Below are 20001 nucleotides of genomic sequence, written 5' to 3'. Positions count from 1 at the left end.
AGGATGACACTCTGCCTGAGCCAGGGTGGGGCCAAGCAGTCCCAGTGACACGCCCATCTACAGTCCCCCAGACTGCCCCCCCCCCCCGGGGCAGCTCTGGCTCTGGAGCCCCAGCACCTGGGTTCAAATTCTGGCTCTGCACAGGACTCCCTGTGTGACCTCTGGCAGCTCCTTGCCCTGGCCGAGCCTAAGTTTCCTCATCTGTAAAATGAGGAAGTTGGACCAGATGAGCACTAGGACCCCTTCCGTTTCAAAGTCCACGTGTGTCACTCTGCCCTTACACACACACACACACACACACACACACACACACACACCCAGCATGGTTTCCCTCTCCTAGATGGAAGCTCCCTGACGCAGGCACAGTTCTCCATTTTGCCTGGGCATCCCCACGGCTTTGCATGCAGGCGACGGTTCACTTTAAAAGGTGTTCATGTTCATGTCGCCTCCTCCTGAGCTCTGCTGGTCTGCCTTCCTCCACCATCAGCGACCCTGTTCTACCATCCCAGGCCCTGGGGCTCCTCAGCCACAGACTTGCCCTGTCCAGCGGTCCCCTTTGTCATTCCCAATTCACACCCAAGGCCTACAGCGAGGAGCCCAAGCAGACCGAGGAAACACTGGAGCTGGCCCCCACCACCCAGCACAAGCAGCCCTCCCCTAAGTCAGGGGGAGGTGGGGCAGGAGGGGGAAGGGAGGGGTGCGGCAGCTTGGGCTTGGGCACACCGTGATATTCCTAATGGTTTCCAACCCGCCCAAGGGCCAGCGGGTCTCTCTCATCTGTCTAGAAGCTTCTGCGGTCCTGGCAGTGAAAACTAATCTGCAGTTTCAGTCAGTAAAACCTTGCCTGCTGCACTAAATGGACAGAGAAGGGGAAGTCAGAGACGGGAATCAATGGGAGCACTGACCACACGGGCCAAGCCAGGAATGGATCAGAGCTCCTCTCTCTGAGCTCCTCCGGGTTAATCAGGAGGAAAGCTTTTCTCTCCACTGCACATATGCTCATCAGGGTTTCTAAATCAACCAGAAAACCCTGAGCTGGGCCCAGAGGTGCCAACTTTGCCCATTGGTCCCAAGATGGGCACCCATGGGGGAGACCCAGGAAGAGAGAGCTTTGCAGACCAGCAAAAGCGGGAGCCTCGCAGATGCCATCTCGGGGGTGCCCATCTTGGACAGTACTGGCCCTCCCAGGGCCCAGCCTCCTCTTGGATGGCCCCAAACCCAGTTCTTGTCCAGAAGACCAAACATGGTGGTGAGCCCAACCTCTGGGGGCCCTCGGCCATCTGCTTTTCCCTCTGAGCCCAGAGCCAAGGATTTCTCAAGGATGGCCAAGGGAAGGAGCCCGTGCAGCATGACTAACAGCCATGCGCACTGGCCACACGTCCTGCCCTGACCAAGGTGGGGCCATAGAAAAGAGAAGCCACTGCACACGTCTTTTCCCTCAGTGGTCCCTGCACCTTGTCTGGTCACACAGCAACACACAGGTCTCCGCCTAGCTCAGAAGAGACCATGGGGTGGGAAGCACTTACTGTGTGCTGAGCTCCTCACCCATGTGAGCCGCCTCCTGAAGATGCAGACCCCCAGAGGGTGCTAGGGAACTAGAGGAGATGCCCTGAGGGACAAGGTCTTCTTCAGGAGGCTTGGGGCGGGATCCCTACAGCCAAGACCGAAGGAGATCCAGTGCGGGCTGACTGGGCAGAGGGGCCGGGAGATGAGACTTCTCCGTGGCCATGGAGGGTGTGACCAGGAGCCTTGGGAGGGGAGGTGGGGTCGCTATAAGGAAAACCTCCCTGAGGACTGATTAGAAGGGCCAAGCAAGTGAGAACTGCAGGACACACTTGGAAGTCAGCAGACCCTTTGTCCACTAACACTCATGCATCTAGAGCTAGCTGTCTACTCATACTCTTAGATCTTTTTCAGACAAGCCTCTGTCTTGCCTGCTCTGCCGCCTTCCGCACTTCAGGATGTTTAGATCCAGAGGACCTGAATCCCAGCTCTGCCAGTAACTACCTGTGGGGCTGGGGACAGGCCCTTTAGACTCTGTGGGCCCAAATTTTCTTCTCTGTAAAATATGTGAGTTGAGCTCAGCAGTGTCTAGGGTGCGCCCGGCTCTCACTCTGATCTTCAAAGTCTTCTTCCCCTCACAAATGCCTGCACGCCCACACCCTGCCCCAGTGACATTTGGGGGCACACAAGCCCTCTGACAGGGAGCCTGGTTGTCATAGCACTATGCCATCAGACTCTGGCACTCAGGAACTGGGCATCCCTCCCAGACGCCTCCACTAGCCTCCGTGGAGGCCAAGGTCATGCTGGAAGTCAGAAAAGCAAACTCCAGCCATGGGATGGGCCCTTCTCTCCAGCTCAGGGGATCCCTGCTTGGCCCATAACTCTGGATTCTCCTGATGAAACTACCTATACTCTTTGCCCCAGCGGTACCACTACTTGGTCTGTTTCCAAAGATGATTAAGGAAAAAGCAAAAGAACACATATGTTCTAAAATGTTTTTGACGAGGCGAGGGGAGAGTGGAGAGAGTCCCTCCCTTCCCTTGGGTCTCAGGTTCCAAACCTATAAAATGGGGGCAAAATAATCCCTGCACAACCCACCTCAGGGTTATTAACAGTGGCCCAACCACCCTCCACCAGAGGGGGGAGGAAGGGCTAACACAGGCCATGGGAGCCAGAGGACCCTCCAGCATGAAGGCAGCGGAGGGAGAGGCAGGGAGGTATCTGGTGGACAAAAGAGGAAAAGATTCCTCTAGCTGGGGAAGAGAAAGACGTCCTGGAGCCTCAGGGACTGACCAGGGAGCAAGACCCAGGCCCATACCAGCCTCTTCTAACTGGGGCCCCTTTTCAGGAATAAGAGGCAGAAGATGGAGAAAAAGTCCCCAAGTACTGAGCAAAGAGGATGGCCTCTTCTCAGGGCAGATTTCCTTCCAGGGCCGCTGGCCTCAGAAGCTCCGGGGGGCCGAGGGCCTGGCTCCCAGCTGCTAGGGCCCCAGAACACAGGGATTCTCAGAGAGCCAGAGGGACAAATGCCTGTGTTGAATGGGGCTTGTGCCCAGGCACTGATGCCAAGCGGGAGCATAATCCCCTGCTTTGTCTTGGGGACTATGCCGCCACAGGCAGGGAGGGAGGAAGGAGGGAGAGAGCGGCACCCCCTCGTTGCCCAGGCCCCATGGCAGTCCTCTCTGTTCGCCCTCTGGGCCCACCACTGACCCCTAGGATGGGCCCCGACCCAGGCCGGCAGACGATCTGGACGGGAAGACCTGTGGGAATCAGAGGAGAGAGAGGGGGTGGGCCACAAAGTGTCTCTTTCAGCCCTTTCTTTTTATAGATGGGGAAACTGAGGCCCAGAAATGAAGTTTGAATACAGGTCCCAGGAATCCAACTCCAGTGCTATTGGCCGACTCTCCACCGCCCCCACCCCGCCCCCACCTTCACTAGGCAGTGAGTCCAGGGAGGGTCCCCCTGGAGACAGGTGACAGAGGGTGCCTCTGGGCCAGCCCAAGCTGCCCACCCCCCACACCTGCCTGCACTTGCAGTAGTCTTTCCAGGCTGCAAAAAAAAAGACATGCTGTAGTGGATCCTTAATGCCTCTGTCCAGCACAGTGCTCTGAACACAGTTAGGGCTTAATAGGGAAGGGGACAAGCATTTATGTGGCACCTACTGTGTGCCAGGCACTCTGCTAAGCACTTTACAAATAAGATCCTTACAACAACCCTGGGAGGTAGGTTTTGTTACTATCTCCATTTCACAATTGAGGAAACTGAGGCAAACAAAGGTTAAGTGACTTGCCAGGGTCACACAGCTAGTGAGTGTCTGAGGCGGATTTGACCTCAGGTCTTCCTGACTCCAGGTCTGGAGCTCTATCCACTGCACCACCTGCCTTAATAGATAAGAATATTTGTATAGAGCTTACTGTGTGCCAGGCACTGTGCTAAGTGCTTTAAATTATCCTCATTTGGGAGGCGCTATTATTATCCCCATTTTAGAATTGAAGAAATTGAGGCAAATGGGTTAAGTGACTTGCCCAGGGGCCCACAGCTAGTGTGAGGCCAGAGTTGAACTCAGGTCTACCTGACTTCAGAGCCAGGGCTCTACCCACCACACCACCCAAGTGCCCAACATATGCTGCGTGTTTCACTGAATGCTTCTACTTTCCCAGAGACATAGCTACATGACAGTGAGAGGCATGGGAAGGGGGCTAGAATTGTCCCCTCCCTGTAAATTAGAGAGCCACCACCTGGCCTGGTCACGCCTGAGATCCCGTGACCCCATGGGCAGGCTCAGCTTTGCCTCTGTACCCCAACTTCAGCCAAGTGTCTAATGGGTAGATGGGCTCTCTGAATGCAGAGATAATGGGATCCTGGAGACCTTTTGGGGTGCTCCTGGCCCTGGGCCACGGGCAGCCTGTTAGGAGCATCCCGTCCTTTGGATTTCATGGCTGTCTCTGGGGGCTGGAGGCAGAACTTCCCAGACAGTTCTTTGACCACCCCACCCCCAGCTCAGTGAAGGGTCCTAGGCTGGTGTGACATCTGGACAAATCCAGGACTGGACTCAGATGGCATCCAGGATCCACAGAGCCAGAGGACGCCTCAATAATGGTTCACCCAAACCCTTCCACTTACAGAGGAGCAAACAAGCTTACTGTGGAAGAGACTTTCCCAAGATCTGGAGCAGAGCTGATAAGCTGGGACAGGTGGTCTGTCCCACCCAAGGTCCTTCAGACCGCTGAAAAGCTATTGGAAACCCCCTCAAGGCTTCCCAGCTGGTGCCCCACCCTGCCCCAAGGCCAGATCCCTGGGGCACTTGGCTGGAGACCTTTTGCTACACTGACATAGAACCATCATTTCCTCCAGTTATGAAGCCATCACCATACCCCATCCTTTCCAGCAAACCTTCAGATAGGCCTTTCCCTACTCTCAATCTATCCTTTGGCCCATCACACAGGGAGACGTGATTTGTGCTGCTGTGGCCACATCTCTCTCTCAATTTTCGAGACAACTGGCTGGGGAAATGGGGGAAGAGGACCAAGGTCTGGGCCTCCCAAAGGCCTGATACAGTGGCTCTGCTTACAAGCTCCTCAGGGCCAGAGTCCTCCTTTCTCAATGTGCTGATAGGGAAAGGAGAGACCCAGGGTTCCCAAGCGCATCTGAGGTCCCAGAAGAGGGAGGCAGCTCTCATGAGTCCACAGAGGCTGGAGAGCACGTCGTCTGCACACGACTGCCCAGTCAGTCACGGCGGGGGAAATCACAAGCAGTGTTTGGGCTTCAAGCATCATGCCTGTGTGGATGGCTGCCTATTCTGAATCTCCAGCACAGAATTCCCAAATCCCTGGGATCAGAAGGAGCTCAGTGGGATCTAGCCTGGCCTAGCCCAGCCCTGCCCTGACAAGGAAGACATCACACTAACAAGCAGCCTTTCGGCATGTGCCTGAAGACCTCCAGGAGCATGGCAGAAATGAGACAGTCCCCGTCCCCACGTCCCCCGCAGTGGGCCTGAGTCACTGGCCTCCCCCCACTCTACTCTGGGTATCCCTGGAGAGCACTGAGCTCCAACCCTTCTGGACCTAATTCCCCCCTCCGTTGACAAATGGTTTGTTTTGTCTCCAGTTGGGGGGTGGGGAAGGGTGGGGGAGGGGCACGGCACCTGTCAGGGTTAGGTTATACCTGCCCTGAGGTTTTGTCCCCTGGCTCAAGGGGGGGAAATTGGGAGGTGGATTGGGGGAGTGTTGGACTCTCAAGTGTTAAGGGTATATGTGGTTTTATTGCAGATAAGCCCCGTCATTCAATAACATGAGGTTGGAATGTAGACCATCTTCTCGCCTTCCCATTGGTTGACTCTTCATTCCCCCCCACCAACCTTTGGCTTTGGCCACACCATAAAGAGGCTGTGGGTTAACTGGGAAAGTGCTCAGAGATAAGACAAAGACAATTAAGTGGCTGTGTCCTATGAAGATTGGCTCAAGAAAAGAGCATTGGCACACTCAAACTCTGTTGGTGGAGTGCAAAATGATCCAACTCTTTCAGGAAGCAGTTTGGAATTATTCAAACACCTTCATATATTTTGATCCAAAGATCCCCCTGCTATTCCTGTACCCCAGGAGGTCACTGACAAAAAGAAAGATGAAATAGACACCAAAATATTTACAACAGCACTTACTTTTTATAGGTATTCTACATAGTCATTTTATAGTAGTTTCTAGTTCTGTTCCAAAGAACAAAGCAAGCATCCATTGATTGGGGGAGGGGTGATAAAGGGGGTCCCTCGACATCAGGGGCTTTACTGCTCTGTAAGAAACAATGGCTGTATTACTAGGTCTATATCCCAAAGACATCCAAAAAAAGGCAAAAGGACCTATTTGTATGAAAATACTTATAGTAGCTCTTTTTGTGATGGTCAAGAATTGGAAACTGAGGGAACACCCATCAATTGGGGAATGACTAAACAAGCTATGGTATATGACTGTAATGGAATACTACTGTGCTATAAGAAATGACCAGCTGATGATTTCAGAAAAACCTGGAAAGACTTACATGAACTGATGCATAGTGAAATTAACCAGAAGAAAATTGTTCACAAGAACGGCAACATTGTAACAATGATCAACTGGGAAAGACTCAGATACACTGATCCAAGACAATCCCAAGACCAATGGTGAAGCTGACTTCAGAGAAAGAACTGATATTGACTAAATTGACTGAAGCAGCTATTTTTCACTTTCTTTCTTTCGTTTTCCCCCTTTTATTTGAGTTTTCTTGTACAAAATGACTATTATAACAATGTTTTGTATGACTGCACATGAATAACCTATATCTGATTGTTTGCCATCTCAAGGAGGGGGGAGGGGAGGGAGGGAAGGTTAGAATTTGGAACTCAAAACTTTAAGTAAAAATGTTTTAAAATTGGAAAACAATAAAAAATTAAAAAGGGTGGGGAAGAAACAATGGCCCTGAGGATTCCAGGGAGGCATCGGAGGAAGGGGGTAGACTGATGAAGAGTAAAGTGAGAAGAACCAAGAAGACAGCAAACAGAAGATGATGATGGCAGAAATGGAGATGAGCCCCCCTCCCCACCAAATGCTGACAAGTGATAAGGGCCTTCTCTCCCTCCTTTGCAAAGGTGGGGGCCTATGGGTTCCAATCCCACCAGTCATAGTTAATGAGCTGCTTGGTTCCATTGACCTGCTTTTTTGTCCCTTTTCCTTTGTTACAAGGGACACCCTCCAGCTCGAGGATGTCTTTCCTTGACTGTGGTGCCCAGAACTGAGCCCACACCTCCAGGGGTGCTCTGATCAGGCCAGGGGACTGAGAGCATATCCTGAGGCCTGGAAACAGGCCTTTGCTGCCTCCTCACTAGCTTAGGGATCACCTCCCAGCCTGGACGCCTTTATCTTCTGCTGAAGTTGCTTTTTGAACCTGAGTGTCAGACTTTACATTTATTCCAACTAAATTGTCTTTTTCTTTTTCGTTGTTTGTTTGTTTTTAGTGAGGCAATCGGGGTTAAGTGACTTGCCCAAGGTCACACAGCTAGTACGTGTCAAGTGTTTGGTCTGAGGCCTGATTTGAACTCAGGTCCTCCTGACTTCAGGGCCGGTGCTCTATCCACTGTGCCACCCAGCTGCCCCTAAATTACCTTTTTCTCTCTCTGGTCTCACGTTCTAGCTCTAGCCAGTGGAGAGCTTTATGAATTCCAACTGTCCTTCAGGGCAGAAGCTGTCCCCACCTAGTCCCTAGAGCTCCAGCAGCGCAGGGCCAAACAGTTTGCAGGGAAGCCTCTTGCCTCAAAGATGTCAAGTCACTAGGGACTGACTGTCCTTTGGCCTCTCTCTGGGGCTCCAATCTCATCTCTCTTTGAATTTGTCAAACCCAACTCCTCTCTTGTGCAATAATCACTTCACAATCAAGGAGTCCCAAACCAAACCCCTCCCCAAGACCCCTGTTGGTGGCAGCGTACCCACTGCCCTCATTTCCAAGGCCCATAACCTGGGGGTCACCTCTCCTCCCTCTTTCATCCTTTATAGCCAGTTTATCACCACTTCAAGGTCTATCCCACCTCCCATCAACCTTAAGTTTCTTCCTCTTCACTACTTTCTTCAATCTACTTACAAATAGGCTCCTTAACTCTTAAAAATCCTTCACTTGAACCTCCTATCTTTCCAAACTGCCAACCCCTCTTCTCCTCCCACCTTGTTCTGGTAGCCAGGCAGCCTCACTGCTTTTCTCCATCACACTCCCTGACAACCTCGTTCACTCTCACAGTATCCAGGCTCCAGTCTACCTTCAGTCTTAACCTCAGGTCTTGGCTGTCCACCTGCCCTCCTGGAGAAGGTCTCAGTAGCACCTTCTTGGAAGCGGCCAGCATGTCCAGCACTTCCAAGGCTGAGTTCCTTTTCTCCCAGGCCTAGGGGATGACCATGGCCTCCTCACAGTCCTTCCTGCCTCCATTCTCTTCTTTCAAATCCATCCATCAGGATCCTTTTTATGCCTTGTCTGTAACAAGTCACTAACTTCTGTTTCCTTCACTCTACTCAAACAGCAGCCACCCTGGTTCAGACCATCATTACTGGAAGGAAGCAAGGAAGGAAGGAAGGGCGGGAAGGGGGGAGGGAGGAAGGAAAGAAGGAAGAAAGGAAGAAAAAAGGGAAAGAGAGAGAAAAGGAAGGAAACAAGCATTTATTAAGTACCTACTATGTTCCAGGCACTGTGCTAAACGCTTTACAGATTTTATCTCATTTGATTGCAGTTGGGGTTATACTAATTACCAATTGCCTGTTCACTTGTTTTTAAGTCCTGTCCGACTTCTCATGACCCTATTTGGGGTTTTCTTGGCAAAGATACTGGAGGGGTTTGCCATTTCCTTCTCCAGCTCATTCCAGGCACAGGCAGAGAAAATACTCTGAGTGGGGAGAAACAGTAGAGGCAGAGTGGGAGGGTGAATGAGGTGTGAGACCAGAAAGGGAGGAAAGGGACCCACTGGGGAGGGCTTTAAAGTGAAATGGAGTAGGCAGCCACTGCGGTTCCAGTGACAGATTTGCGCTTTAGGAAGATCACTTTGCCAGCTGAGTGGAGGGTGGACTGGAGGGGGGAGCTACCGAAGCAGGGAAGCTAACCAGCGGCCATTACCACGGTCTACGCTCATGGAGAGGAGGAGCCGCACTGGGGTAATAGTGCTGGTGTCGGAAGAGAGAAAGGGCAGAAATCAAAGATGTTGTGACAGCAGAACGGGTGGGGGGCAGGGCTGTTGAGGATGACATCTCCATCCACCAGAACAGGGGTGCTAGGAGAGGAGAGGGTTTGGGCAAATGATGATGAGTTCTGATTGAATATGGTGAGTTTCAACTGTCTCTGGGACATCTTGTTTGAGACTGGAGGGCAGGAGAGAGATTGGGGCTGGACAAGCAGATCTGAGATTCAACTGCATAGAGATGACAATTGCGTCTGTGTTTGCTGATGACATTGCCAAGTAAAATAGGTCAGAGGGAGAAGAAAGAGGGCCTGAGATAGCTCCTGGGAGGCAGCCGGGCTTCCTAGCTGGGACCAGGAGGAAGACGCAGCAAAGTCCCCATTTCATGTCCACAGATAGACTCAGAGCCGGAAGGGACCACAGAAGCCATATGAGTCCAAAGAGAACACAAGGCCCAGAAAGGGGAAGGGACTTGCCCAGAGCTGCACAGGTGGTGCCTGAGCCAGGATTGGAACTCATGTCAGACTACGGAGGCAGAGGTCTTTCAGCTGCCCTACACTGCCCTCCTTTCTTGAAAGCGGAAGTGGTCCTCAGCTCTTGCCATCCTGGTCTGTTCCAGTCACTCTTCACTCTCTCTTGGGCTCCTGAGCATGACCTATGCCCTATGCCCTGCCCCAATCCCCTTCTCCCTGTATTTGTTCAGAAACTCCCGTTTTCCCATCTTTTCCCATTGATGTCCTATTCCCTAGCCCCTCACTTAAAGCTGCTTTTTCCAGGAAGCCTCACCAATATGGAAATTACTTTGTCTCCAGCCTTCCTATGATGTATTTGCACTTCTACCATAGAGCTCTCCATGTTTGAGCCCCATCCCTTGCTCCTGGGCTACTCCTTTGGGGCAGCGATCCCCTGGGGTGTCTAAGCAGCCCTCTGGGTCGTCTTCTGAAAGGTGAGGAAAGTCCGTCTCAGCTTCCCCAGGCAATGACCCTTGGAGCAGCTCAGTCTAAGCTCTCATTGCCTCACCAATAGTTGCCACCAAGGTCTCTTGCTCTGACCAACTCCCTCCCCCATTTCCAGTCTCCCTGGTCTTTGATCTATCTTACAAGTGCCCTTCAAACAATTGCACTGGCTACAGGATAACATGGTGCTGCTGCACCCTAAGGACCCTGGGACTCTTCCATCTGACTCAAAGCTGAAACCTTCTCTAGATGCTGTCTCCCCATTAGATTGCAGGCTCCTTGAGAGCAGGGACTGTCCTAATTTTCTATTTGTACCTCCAATGCTTTGCACATCAAAAATGCTTAATAAATGTTTTATTCATAATAGTAATAATAACCATAATAGCTAGCATTTTTATAGTACTCTAAGATTTGCAAAGTGCTTTACCTATATTATCTCATTGCATCCTCACAACAACCCTGAGAGGGAGCTGCTAGTATCTCCATTTTACAGATGAAGAAACTGAGGCAAGCAAGAGTCAGAGTCTCATAGATAGTGAGTGTCCAAGGCTGGACTTGCACTCAGATCTTCTTGATATCAGGGTAGGTAGGTGGTGCAGTGGATAGAGCACTGGGTCTGGAGTCAGGAAGAACTGAGTTCGGATCTGGCCTCATACACTTACTAGCTGTGTGATCCTGAGAAAATCCCTTAACTCTGTATGCCTCAGTTTCCTCATCTGTAAAATGAGCTGGAGAAAGAAATGGCAAACCACTCCAGTATCTTTGTCAAGAAGACCCCAAATAGGATAACAAAGAGTTGGACTATAAGCGAACTGGGAGAGCAAGGAATAGTTCACCTGTCAGATTTATGGAGAACAGAAGAATTCATGACCAAACAGGAGATAGAGAACATTATGAAATGCAAAATGGATAATTTTGATTATATCAAATTGAAAAGTTTTTGCACAAAGACAATGCAACCAAGATTAGGAGGGAAGCAGAGAACTAGAAAAGAATTTTTACAACCAGTGTCTCTGATAAGGGCCTCACTTCTAAAATATGTAGAGAATTAAGTCAAATTTATAAAAACACAAGTCATTCTCCAATTGATAAATGGTCAAAGGATATGGACAGGCAGTTTTCAGATGAAATTAAAGCCATCTTTAGTCAAATGAAAAAAATGCTCTAAATCACTATTGATTAGAGAAATGCAAATCAAAACATCTCTGGGGTACCACCTCACACCTATCAAATTGGTCAACATGACAAAACAGGAAAACGATAAATGTTGGAGAAGATGTGGGAAAATTGTAACACTAATGCATTGTTGGTGGAGTTGTGAAATGATCCAACTATTCTGGAGAGCAATTTGGAACTATGCCCAAAGGGCTATAAAAATGTGCACACTCTTTGACCCAGCAATAGCACTTCTAGGGCTGTATCCCAAAGAGATCATACAAATGGGAAAAGGACCCATATGTACAAAAATATTTATAGCAGCCCTTTTTGTGGTGGCAAAGAATTGGAAATTGAGGGGATGCCCATCAATTGGGGAATGGCTGAACAAGTAGTGGTATTTGAATGTAATAATGTGCTATAAGAAATGATGAGCAGGCAGACTTCAGAAAAACCTGGGAAGACTTGCATGGACTGATGCTGAGTGAAGTGAGCAGAACCAGGAGAACATTGTACACAGTAACAGCCACATTGTGCGATAACTGACTTTGATAGACTTAGCCCTTCTCAGCAATGCAAGGATTTCCAAAAGTCTCGTGATGGAAAATGCTATCCACATCCAGAGAAAAAACTATGGAGTTTGAAATGCAGATTGAAGCAGACTATTTGCTCTTTTTTTCTTCTGTTTTGTTTTGTTTCCTCTTTCTGGTGGTTCCTCCTATTGCTTCTAATTCTTACTCACAACATCGCTAATGTGAAAATATGTTTAATAGGAATGTATATGTAGAGCCTATATCAGATTGCATGCCATCTTGGGGAGGGAGGTGGGGAGGAAGAGAGAGAAAAATTTAAAACTCAAAAGCTTATGGAAGTGATTGTTGAAAACTAAAAATAAATTAATAAAAGATAAACAAACAAACAAAAGAGTTAGACATGACTGAAAACAACTAGCCGCCACCAGCAAAACTTCCTGCTGCCAAGCTCAGCACTCTCACCACTGGGCCACCTAGCTGCTTCCGTAAAGCCCCAGATCCTCTGCCTGGCCTTCACAAAATCGCAGATTCCGAGATCAAGAAAGGACTCTTGTACCAGTTAGTCCCACCCACCCCAGAAAGGAGTCCCTCCAACATACGGAACAGCTATTTCCAGCCCCTGCACAAAGCTTGCCCTTGGAGGAGGCTGAGGCCCTTGCCTCCGTTCTGCTCTATGTCCCACTACTCTTCAACACACATTATCTCCTATTCCAGCCAGCCACCTCCCTAGGGAGCAAGTCTTATTCATTCCCACCTCCATACTATGCCCCTGTCTGGAATACCCTGCTTGGCACACTGCCCATCCAACGGCTTTTCTAAAAATCCCATTCACCCCCATCTCCTTCTTAGGAGTCTTCTCTGCGATAGGCTTATGGCAACTCGTCTACCTGCCATGCCAAAATGCAGGGATTGTCACCATCATTTTATGAATGGAGCCACTAAGGCCCAGAACAAGCTTTCTGATTTCTCCCCATTAGAGAATGAGATGCCTTTCCATTAGCCCCACTCCCATGGCACTCATTCCAGAAGGCTAGGGGCTCTGCTTTAATGTCTGATGTGAGTAAGTCATTGCTAGGAGGCAATGCTGCCTTGGTGGTTAAAGTAAGGAACCCTCAGCTCACATCCTGCCTCCGGTTCAGCTGAGCTGAGCTGTGTGACTGACCTCGGCCACTAGTTTTACTCCCCAGTGCCTCATTGGAATAAGGCGCTCCCGCTCTGGGAGTTCCTTTTCATCAGTGAAATCACAAGTCTCTCTCCATAGCATAACAATGCAGCTTCACCTAAAGTTGAAAGATGGAGGGCCATCAGCACCCTGGAGAGGTCCTTGAGGGAGGAAGCCTGCTTTGAGGCCTCAGACTTCCAAGGCAGGATGGATTTGTTTGCCCTGGTCAGATGGGAGGAGTTCTCACCTCCATACCTGGGGGTTCCTTGGAGAAGATGGAGCTGTGGGACACCCTCCTGGTACCTGCTAATCTTGGAGGCCAGAATCCAAGAAACATTGGTTGGCTAGAAGATTTCTACTGAGGAGGGATGGGGTTCTGTGGTGACAAACAGACCAAAGGCCTGAATAGATGGTCAGGGCCAGGAGCACACATTCTCAGTAGCTGGCATTAGCCACTGCCTCCAACACACACACACACACACACACACACACACACACACACACACTCACACACACACACAAACCCTCACACAGACACACACATATACACACTCACACACATAGACACACACAGACACACCACACACACACATGTTCTGGGCTGACTCAGTCAGCATTCCCTCAATGGAACCCTTGCCTGGATCAAGCCAGGAATAAATATGGGGAGAGAAAAATGGTTTGCTGTAAAATGTGGAATTCTGTGCCTCTCTCCTCATCCTCCTGCCCACCAGCTCTCTCCTTTTGTAGTGACACCAACTGCCGCCCAAGCTCTGACGCACTGTGGAGGAGCAGAATGGGGAATAAGTTAGGCTCTGCTGGCCCTGCCGATGCGAGATTTGGGTATAAATAGAGAATGACATGGAACTACTTGGATATCAATATATAATGAATCTGCCTCAGACATATCAGACAGCTGACCTGCCTGGGAGAGAGCAAGAGAAAAAGGCACCTAATCCAGATGGCCCTTTGGCCTTTACATGCAATTAATCTGTCCCAGCAAAGCTGCTACTCGAGAGGTCTTTGGCTTCCTAGAGTCCAGGCCGACCTCTCCAGAAGAGGCTCTTTGACGGGATCGAGGCACGGCCCTCCACGCAAAGGTCCTGAGCCTGAGCTTTCTGGAGGAGGGGTCGACAGCAGCAACAGCAGCAATACGTCCCAGATTTGGAGCTGGGAGAATATGAGGAATGAGGAGACAAAGGCCCAGAAAGGAGGAGGGATCTTTGGTCACCCAGGTGGGAGTGAGAAGACGTGGGATTTGAACTCTGCAAGTTGAAAGCTTCCCTATGCCCCGTTGTCTAAGAGGCCCATTGTGGACAAGGCCAGGCTGGAGCTTAAGGCCGCCGCCTGCACAGAACCCTCGCTCTCTGCTGAGTCTCTCGCCCACCTAAATAAGGCCTGAGCAGGCTCAGTTGGGCCCCACAGAATAGGCCGCAGCAGAGGCCAAACAAGGTCCTCTCCTCTAGCTCCCGTCTGCACTTTGCTGCCATGCCTCAGCTGCCATGGAACTTAGCCTGGAAGTTCCATGTGTCCCAGCCTCTTCTCTCACTGGTGAGCTCCTCCTGAGGAGTGGCCAAGGCTGGCCGACCTTCATTCCCCTCTTGCCTCTTCTTCTGACTTGTTGGACTTGGCTCCAAGCTCTAAGGGTGCCTTCCTCTCCTACACCCCTTTCAGCTCCCCTTTGGGTGCCTTTAGGTCCTTAAGGGCAGGGGCTGTATTTTTACTTGTATTTGGGTCCCCAGAGTTCAGCACAATGGCCAACACATAGGATGCTCTTAATAAATACTGCATGTAGGGCCCCTGCTCCCCACACAATTTCCTTCTCAGGGCCCACCAGGGAAGTCATTTCCCATCTTCAAGGGCTGGCAGAGGAGAGAACAGACACACCTGTGATTGCTGCCACCTCAGGGGTGCCACTGAGGCAAACACGGGGATGGGAGTCCTAGCCTTCTCTTCCTCCTCCCCTGGGAGGTACAGCTTGGACCCAGCCTGGCCCAGCTTGCCCTCCTGCACTTGGTAATTTCCTTGGAGCTTTCTGACCACTGAAGACAAGCCTTTCTCACAGCCCCAGTGGGTTGGGGAAGAGCCTAAGAGAGAAATCTGGTGGCCAGGCCAGTGAACAGGGTCTTTCAGGTCAGTCTTTGTCTCCTCACCATGGTCACCAGTCTAGACCAAGCTTGGGAAAGTACAAGTGCTCTAGCACTTGATGTTAAAGACAGACAAAAGGTGATGTGACCAAGCTATCTGGGAATCAACAGGGCAGCTATTAGACCCAGGGGCCCAACTAATAGACAGACAGAGAGATGGAGAGATGGATATGTGGACAGACAGATGAATGGACAGAGTGATTCACTGGGTATAAATCTTCAAATACAAGCAGCAGGACCAAATGTAGTCTCCACCCTTTTCTCCCCTCTATCCGCCTTTCCCCTCTCTCTCCCTCCCTCCCCTCCACACCGCCCCCCACCCTCCCAGCTGCACACAAGCAAACTTCCTTCTCAATATTCTCTTCATTGCATCAGAATCCTAAGGACCTTAGGGCTAATGAAGCCAGAATAAAGGCAGAAATCTATAGTTCCTGGCACCCAAAAGGAGGAGACTGAGGCCCAGGCAAGGTTGGGGCTGGTCCTCTTCCCCAAAGGGCTGGGGGAGGGAGGAGTCTGTCTGCTTTGTGTTCAAATCAGATGTTTTCTAAACATGATCCTTGCAGCATGCTATTGGAACACAAGGCACATCTTTTCCTGTTCATTACTGTTAATTACAGTGGAACCCTCCTATAATTAACTGTAGTACAGTGGGATTCAGTGAAACTTGGAGAAGCCCCCCTTCCCAGCCGCCTGGCAGCACTTTGATGGGGAAGAACAAAATTTTATCAGGAAGATAATTAGATTATTTCATAGCCTCCCTCTCGGAGGGGGCTTTGCTCTGCTGCACCTCCTGATTTCATGAGCTTCAGTGGCTTCTCAGGAAACAAACAGATCACTGAAGGGAGCTGCTGGGATACCATAGGGAGGCTGTGCCTGGCTCCCAGGCCCTTGGCCTATCTCTGCCTCTCCTCTCCCCTTCCTGGCACTGGGGTGCTTTCAGACTGGACCAAAGCTTCTCTCCTCCCTGCCTCAACCACTGTCTCCCATTCCCTCAGGGCAAGCCAGGGCATGGAGGGGGCAACCTTTAAGCTTGGGAGGTAGTACATGGACCAGAAAAGAATCAAGTTGGGGAGGCCCAAAGCTGCCCAAAAGCTCTCTCCTGAGCCCAGAACATTGAAGAGGGGGAAGAGAAGAGAGACAGGAAGAGAGAAACAGATGCTCATCTACATCCTTCCTGCCTTCTTGATCTACTCCAAGGATAGAAGGAATCTCTCTGAGGGTAAGGGCTGCTTTGGTTTGGGCATTTTATTCTGCAGGCCTGACCCAAACCCTGGCATATAGTGGGAAGCATGGTGATGAATGCTGGATGGATGGAGTTCAGTGGTGCTGCTCCCCTTTCTGGAGCTGACCAAACCTGCAGCCAGGGACCCCAAAGGCTGTCTGGTTCCTCTCTTCTTCCCTGAAGTCTGGGGGTCTCCTCAATCTGAATAAACAAATGTCCATCCACATGTAAAAGGCTATCAGGCACCAAACTAGGCACAAGAGATGAAGAACCACATGTGAAACAGGAACTTATCTTACTGGGAGAAAGCTCCGTACCTAGGTGAGCACATTCAAAATGTATATGAAGTGTGTATGGAGTCACTAGGGGATGGGGGAACACTGACCACTGAGCCTACCTGAAAGCAGGCCAGGCCTCCTGGTGAGCCCTGAGGGGACTGAAGTGAGGAGGGATGGTATGCCAGGCACAGGCAGAGGGGCTGTACAGAGAATAGCAACGCTGGCTTTTGATGCCAAACAAGACTTCACATTGGATTCCAGAAGCAAGAGGGTCCCTTTGGAGCTCTTGAGCAAGGGAGTAACAAAGTCACCCCTGGGTGTTAGGAAGATCACCCCAGCAGCTACTGTATGTAGAGAGTGGATGGGAGAGGCAGAGAAAGCAATGAGGAGGCTATTGGGATAGTCGAGTGGTGAGGGCCTGGAGCCTTGGGATGAAGAGAAGTTGGGAGACATGGTGGAGGCCACCATCCTCAGCAAGTGGCTGAATGAGTGAGAAGACCCACAGGTGATGCTGGGGTTGCCAGCCTGGCTAACTGGGAGGGTGGAAGAAAGTCAAAGATGCCAAGGAAAATGCCAGGCTTTGCCTCTCTGCTGAATACAGGAGCAGGCCTACCAGCAAGAGAAGCTGGTGTGTGCTTTTCACCTTAAGAAACAAAATGGCTGAGGACGGGGCATCTGAGCAGGCCCAGGATCCTGGGGCAGGTCAATGGGCTGGGCCAGACCAGGTGCCTTTGGGGCTTGGGGCTGGACCCTGACCCAGACCTCCTCAGGGACCCTCTGTCGGCGCAAAGATCCCTTTGCTTCCCTCTGGCCCACCTGCCTGCCCCTCTCTGGAGTGCTGGTCAGGAATGGGGGCCAGTGGTCTGGAGATCCTAAGGTCCCTCCTTTCACCCCGCCCAGACTGAGAGCTCCTCCAGGACAGGAGCTTACTGCTTTAAGATCTCCCAGGCCTTGCACCGACCTCCAGTCACAGTAGGCTCTGTATAGATGGTGGATGAAATGAGTAGAAGCCTGCCAGCTCCCCTCAGAGCCCACAGCTAAAGAGCTGGCAGCTCGGTAACATCCCCCTCGTCTCCGTTTGAGGGTGGGGCTGGGGCTCAAATCAGCCCTGCTCAGGAGCCTAATTGCCCCCCAAGGGGGCCCTGCGGCCCCTCCTTCCCCCGCATCCCCACGCACACAAAGGCCAAACCCTGGCTTAGCAGCTCTCAGAGAACACCCCAGGAGCACAGCGACGGAGGAGCCGAGTTCCCCAGGCAAGGGGCCACCTGCAGGGCTTCGAGCCTGCCGCTTGTGGCCCAGCGGACGATGGCGGCAACCTGCCGGGTCTGGGGCTAAGGGAACCGCACCGCGAGAGCAGGCACACTCGGAAGGGCGAGGAAGGCAGCCTCACCTTTGTCCCACCAGATCTTTGTCCCAGCGACTCAGCTCGCACCCCAGCTGGCCGAGGGGAGGGGAGGGTTGCTTGGGTGGAGGTGGTAGAGGCCGCTGGGGGCCCAGGGGGCGCAGCTGTGGGGTCGGCACGCCTATTAGCGAGGCTGCCTCCAGCAGATGGGGGCTCAGCCCAGGCCGGCCCGGCTGCCCCCCCCCCCCATCCCGCACAATGGGCCTGGGCCAGCCTGTTGGACCGGAGCAGTGGGCCAGTCCCTTGCCCAGCCGACCGGTCGGCTAAGGTTTGCACCTGTCCCAGCGATGCTACGACGGGCGCCCAAATACATCCGTCCGCGCTCCGTCCGAAGGGTGGGGTGCCACGCAGTCCTGGCCTGCCCTCCCTCGGGGCCCCGGGCCCGGCCGCGCCCCACCTGCCCGCAGCCTGTTCCCCTCCTCCCCTCGCCATGCCAGGCTAACCCTGTGCAGCCGGACGGATGGACAAACAGACGGACGAACCCCCGCGCTCCCTCTTTCCCTCCAGACCATTGTTCCTCCTGCCGCAGGGACGGCCGCCTGCCTGGAAGGAGAGGGAACCTGAAGGAAGAGGAGAGGAGATGGGGGGGGGGGCGCGGGAGATGGGGAAGCCTGCGGAAACGTCGCCGTGCCGCAGCCCGGTCTCTGCGCCTCCAGGGCCGGTGCTGGGGACCGGAGCTGGGGGGAGGGGGCAGGCCTGGACCTAGTCCGCCCCCGCCTCTGGGCCCGCCCGCCCGCCCGTCGGTCAGTCCATCAGTTCGCATCCCACTGGCTCCCCGGTATCGCGGAGGATTACACCCTTCTCCATCATGATGTCATGACAGACGGGCCGCCGCCACCGCCGCCGCCACCGCCTGGATCCTCCCCCACCCCCACCCGCGCCGAGCCGCGCCGCGCCGCTCCCGGGGAACGCAGGCCCCCGCGCCAGCCGCCAGCCCCTCCCGCCGGCCCGGCCCGCTCACGCCCAGCGCTCCGGTGGTCTCGGCTTCAGTCCCCGGCCCCGGCCCCCGCCCCCGCCCCGCAGGCAGGCCGCACCGCCCTCCCCCCACCCCCCATCAGTGTGTCCCTCCACCCCCCATCAGTGTGTCCCTCCACCCCTCCAACCCTTCAGCCGTGCCTCTCTCTGCCGGCCCCGCGCACCTGTCTGTCCTTTGCCCAGCGTCTTCTCCAGGCGGTAGGGTCCCACATACTGCGCGTGCTGCGCCCCGCTGCCCTCTTTCCCTGTTGATGTCATCGCTGGCCGGCAAGGCTGCGGGGCGAGGGCTGGGACGAGGGAGGCGGTGGGGGCCCGTCTGCGGGGCGGGGGGCGCCCGGCTTCTCCGCCTGGAAAGCCCGCTCGGCCGTCCCTCCCGGGCGGCTGGGGCCGCCGGGGCCGCGGCTGCAGGGGCTGGAGCCGGGGCCTGGGCTGCTGCTGGGGCTGCTACCCGACCGGTCCTCCGCTCGCCGTCCTCCTCCTCCGCTGCTTCTTCTTCTTCTTCCTTCCTTCCTTCGCGGAAGCTCTGGCCGGCGAAGCTTTGCTGGACGGCCGCCCGGCGGCCGGCCCCAGTGGCCAAGGCTCCTTTCCCGGGAAAGCGCGGGGCTGGGGCCGCCTAGGCGCCGAGAAGCAGCCGCCTCTGCTGTGCCCGCTGCTGCCGCCGCTGCTGCTGGTGATGCTGCCGCTGCTGCTGCTGCTGGTGATGCTGCCGCAGCTGCATGGTCCCTGGCGGACGCCCGCAAGTACCGGACCCAGGAGCCTCGCGCCGCCCGCCCGCGCGCGCTCCTTGTTCTCCGGCCCAGCAGCTGCTCACTGAGCGCGGAGCGGAGCGAGCGTGAGCGAGCGAGGGAGAGAGAGAGAGAGGAGAGAGAGCGAGGAAGGAGGGAATGAGGGAGGGGGGAGGAGAAGAAGGGGGAGGGGGAGAACCAGAGAGCGCACAAGCGGGCGGAAGCGGCCGGGACCGCGGCGACGACTGGCACCGCAGTCAGCCAA

General features: G+C 53.3%; 1 protein-coding gene across 3 annotated transcripts in view; it reads right to left on the bottom strand.

The window, feature by feature from the left end:
- BRSK2 (BR serine/threonine kinase 2) overlaps nucleotides 1–19269 on the bottom strand; it is a 167617-nt gene extending 148348 nt beyond the window's left edge. For all 3 annotated transcript variants that reach the window (XM_027860212.1, XM_027860213.1, XM_027860214.1), the window contains exon 1: nucleotides 19176–19269. In XM_027860212.1, coding sequence (XP_027716013.1) covers nucleotides 19176–19269 — 94 coding nt within the window. The remainder of the gene's footprint in view (nucleotides 1–19175) is intronic.
- Nucleotides 19270–20001: the final 732 nt, after the last annotated feature.

The sequence above is a fragment of the Vombatus ursinus genome, unplaced genomic scaffold (genome assembly GCF_900497805.2).
Source record: "Vombatus ursinus unplaced genomic scaffold, bare-nosed wombat genome assembly UNPS02014176.1, whole genome shotgun sequence".
Lineage (NCBI taxonomy): Eukaryota > Metazoa > Chordata > Mammalia > Diprotodontia > Vombatidae > Vombatus > Vombatus ursinus.
Note: the sequence above shows the minus strand (reverse complement) of the source record. Positions and strands in the feature narration are given on the sequence as shown.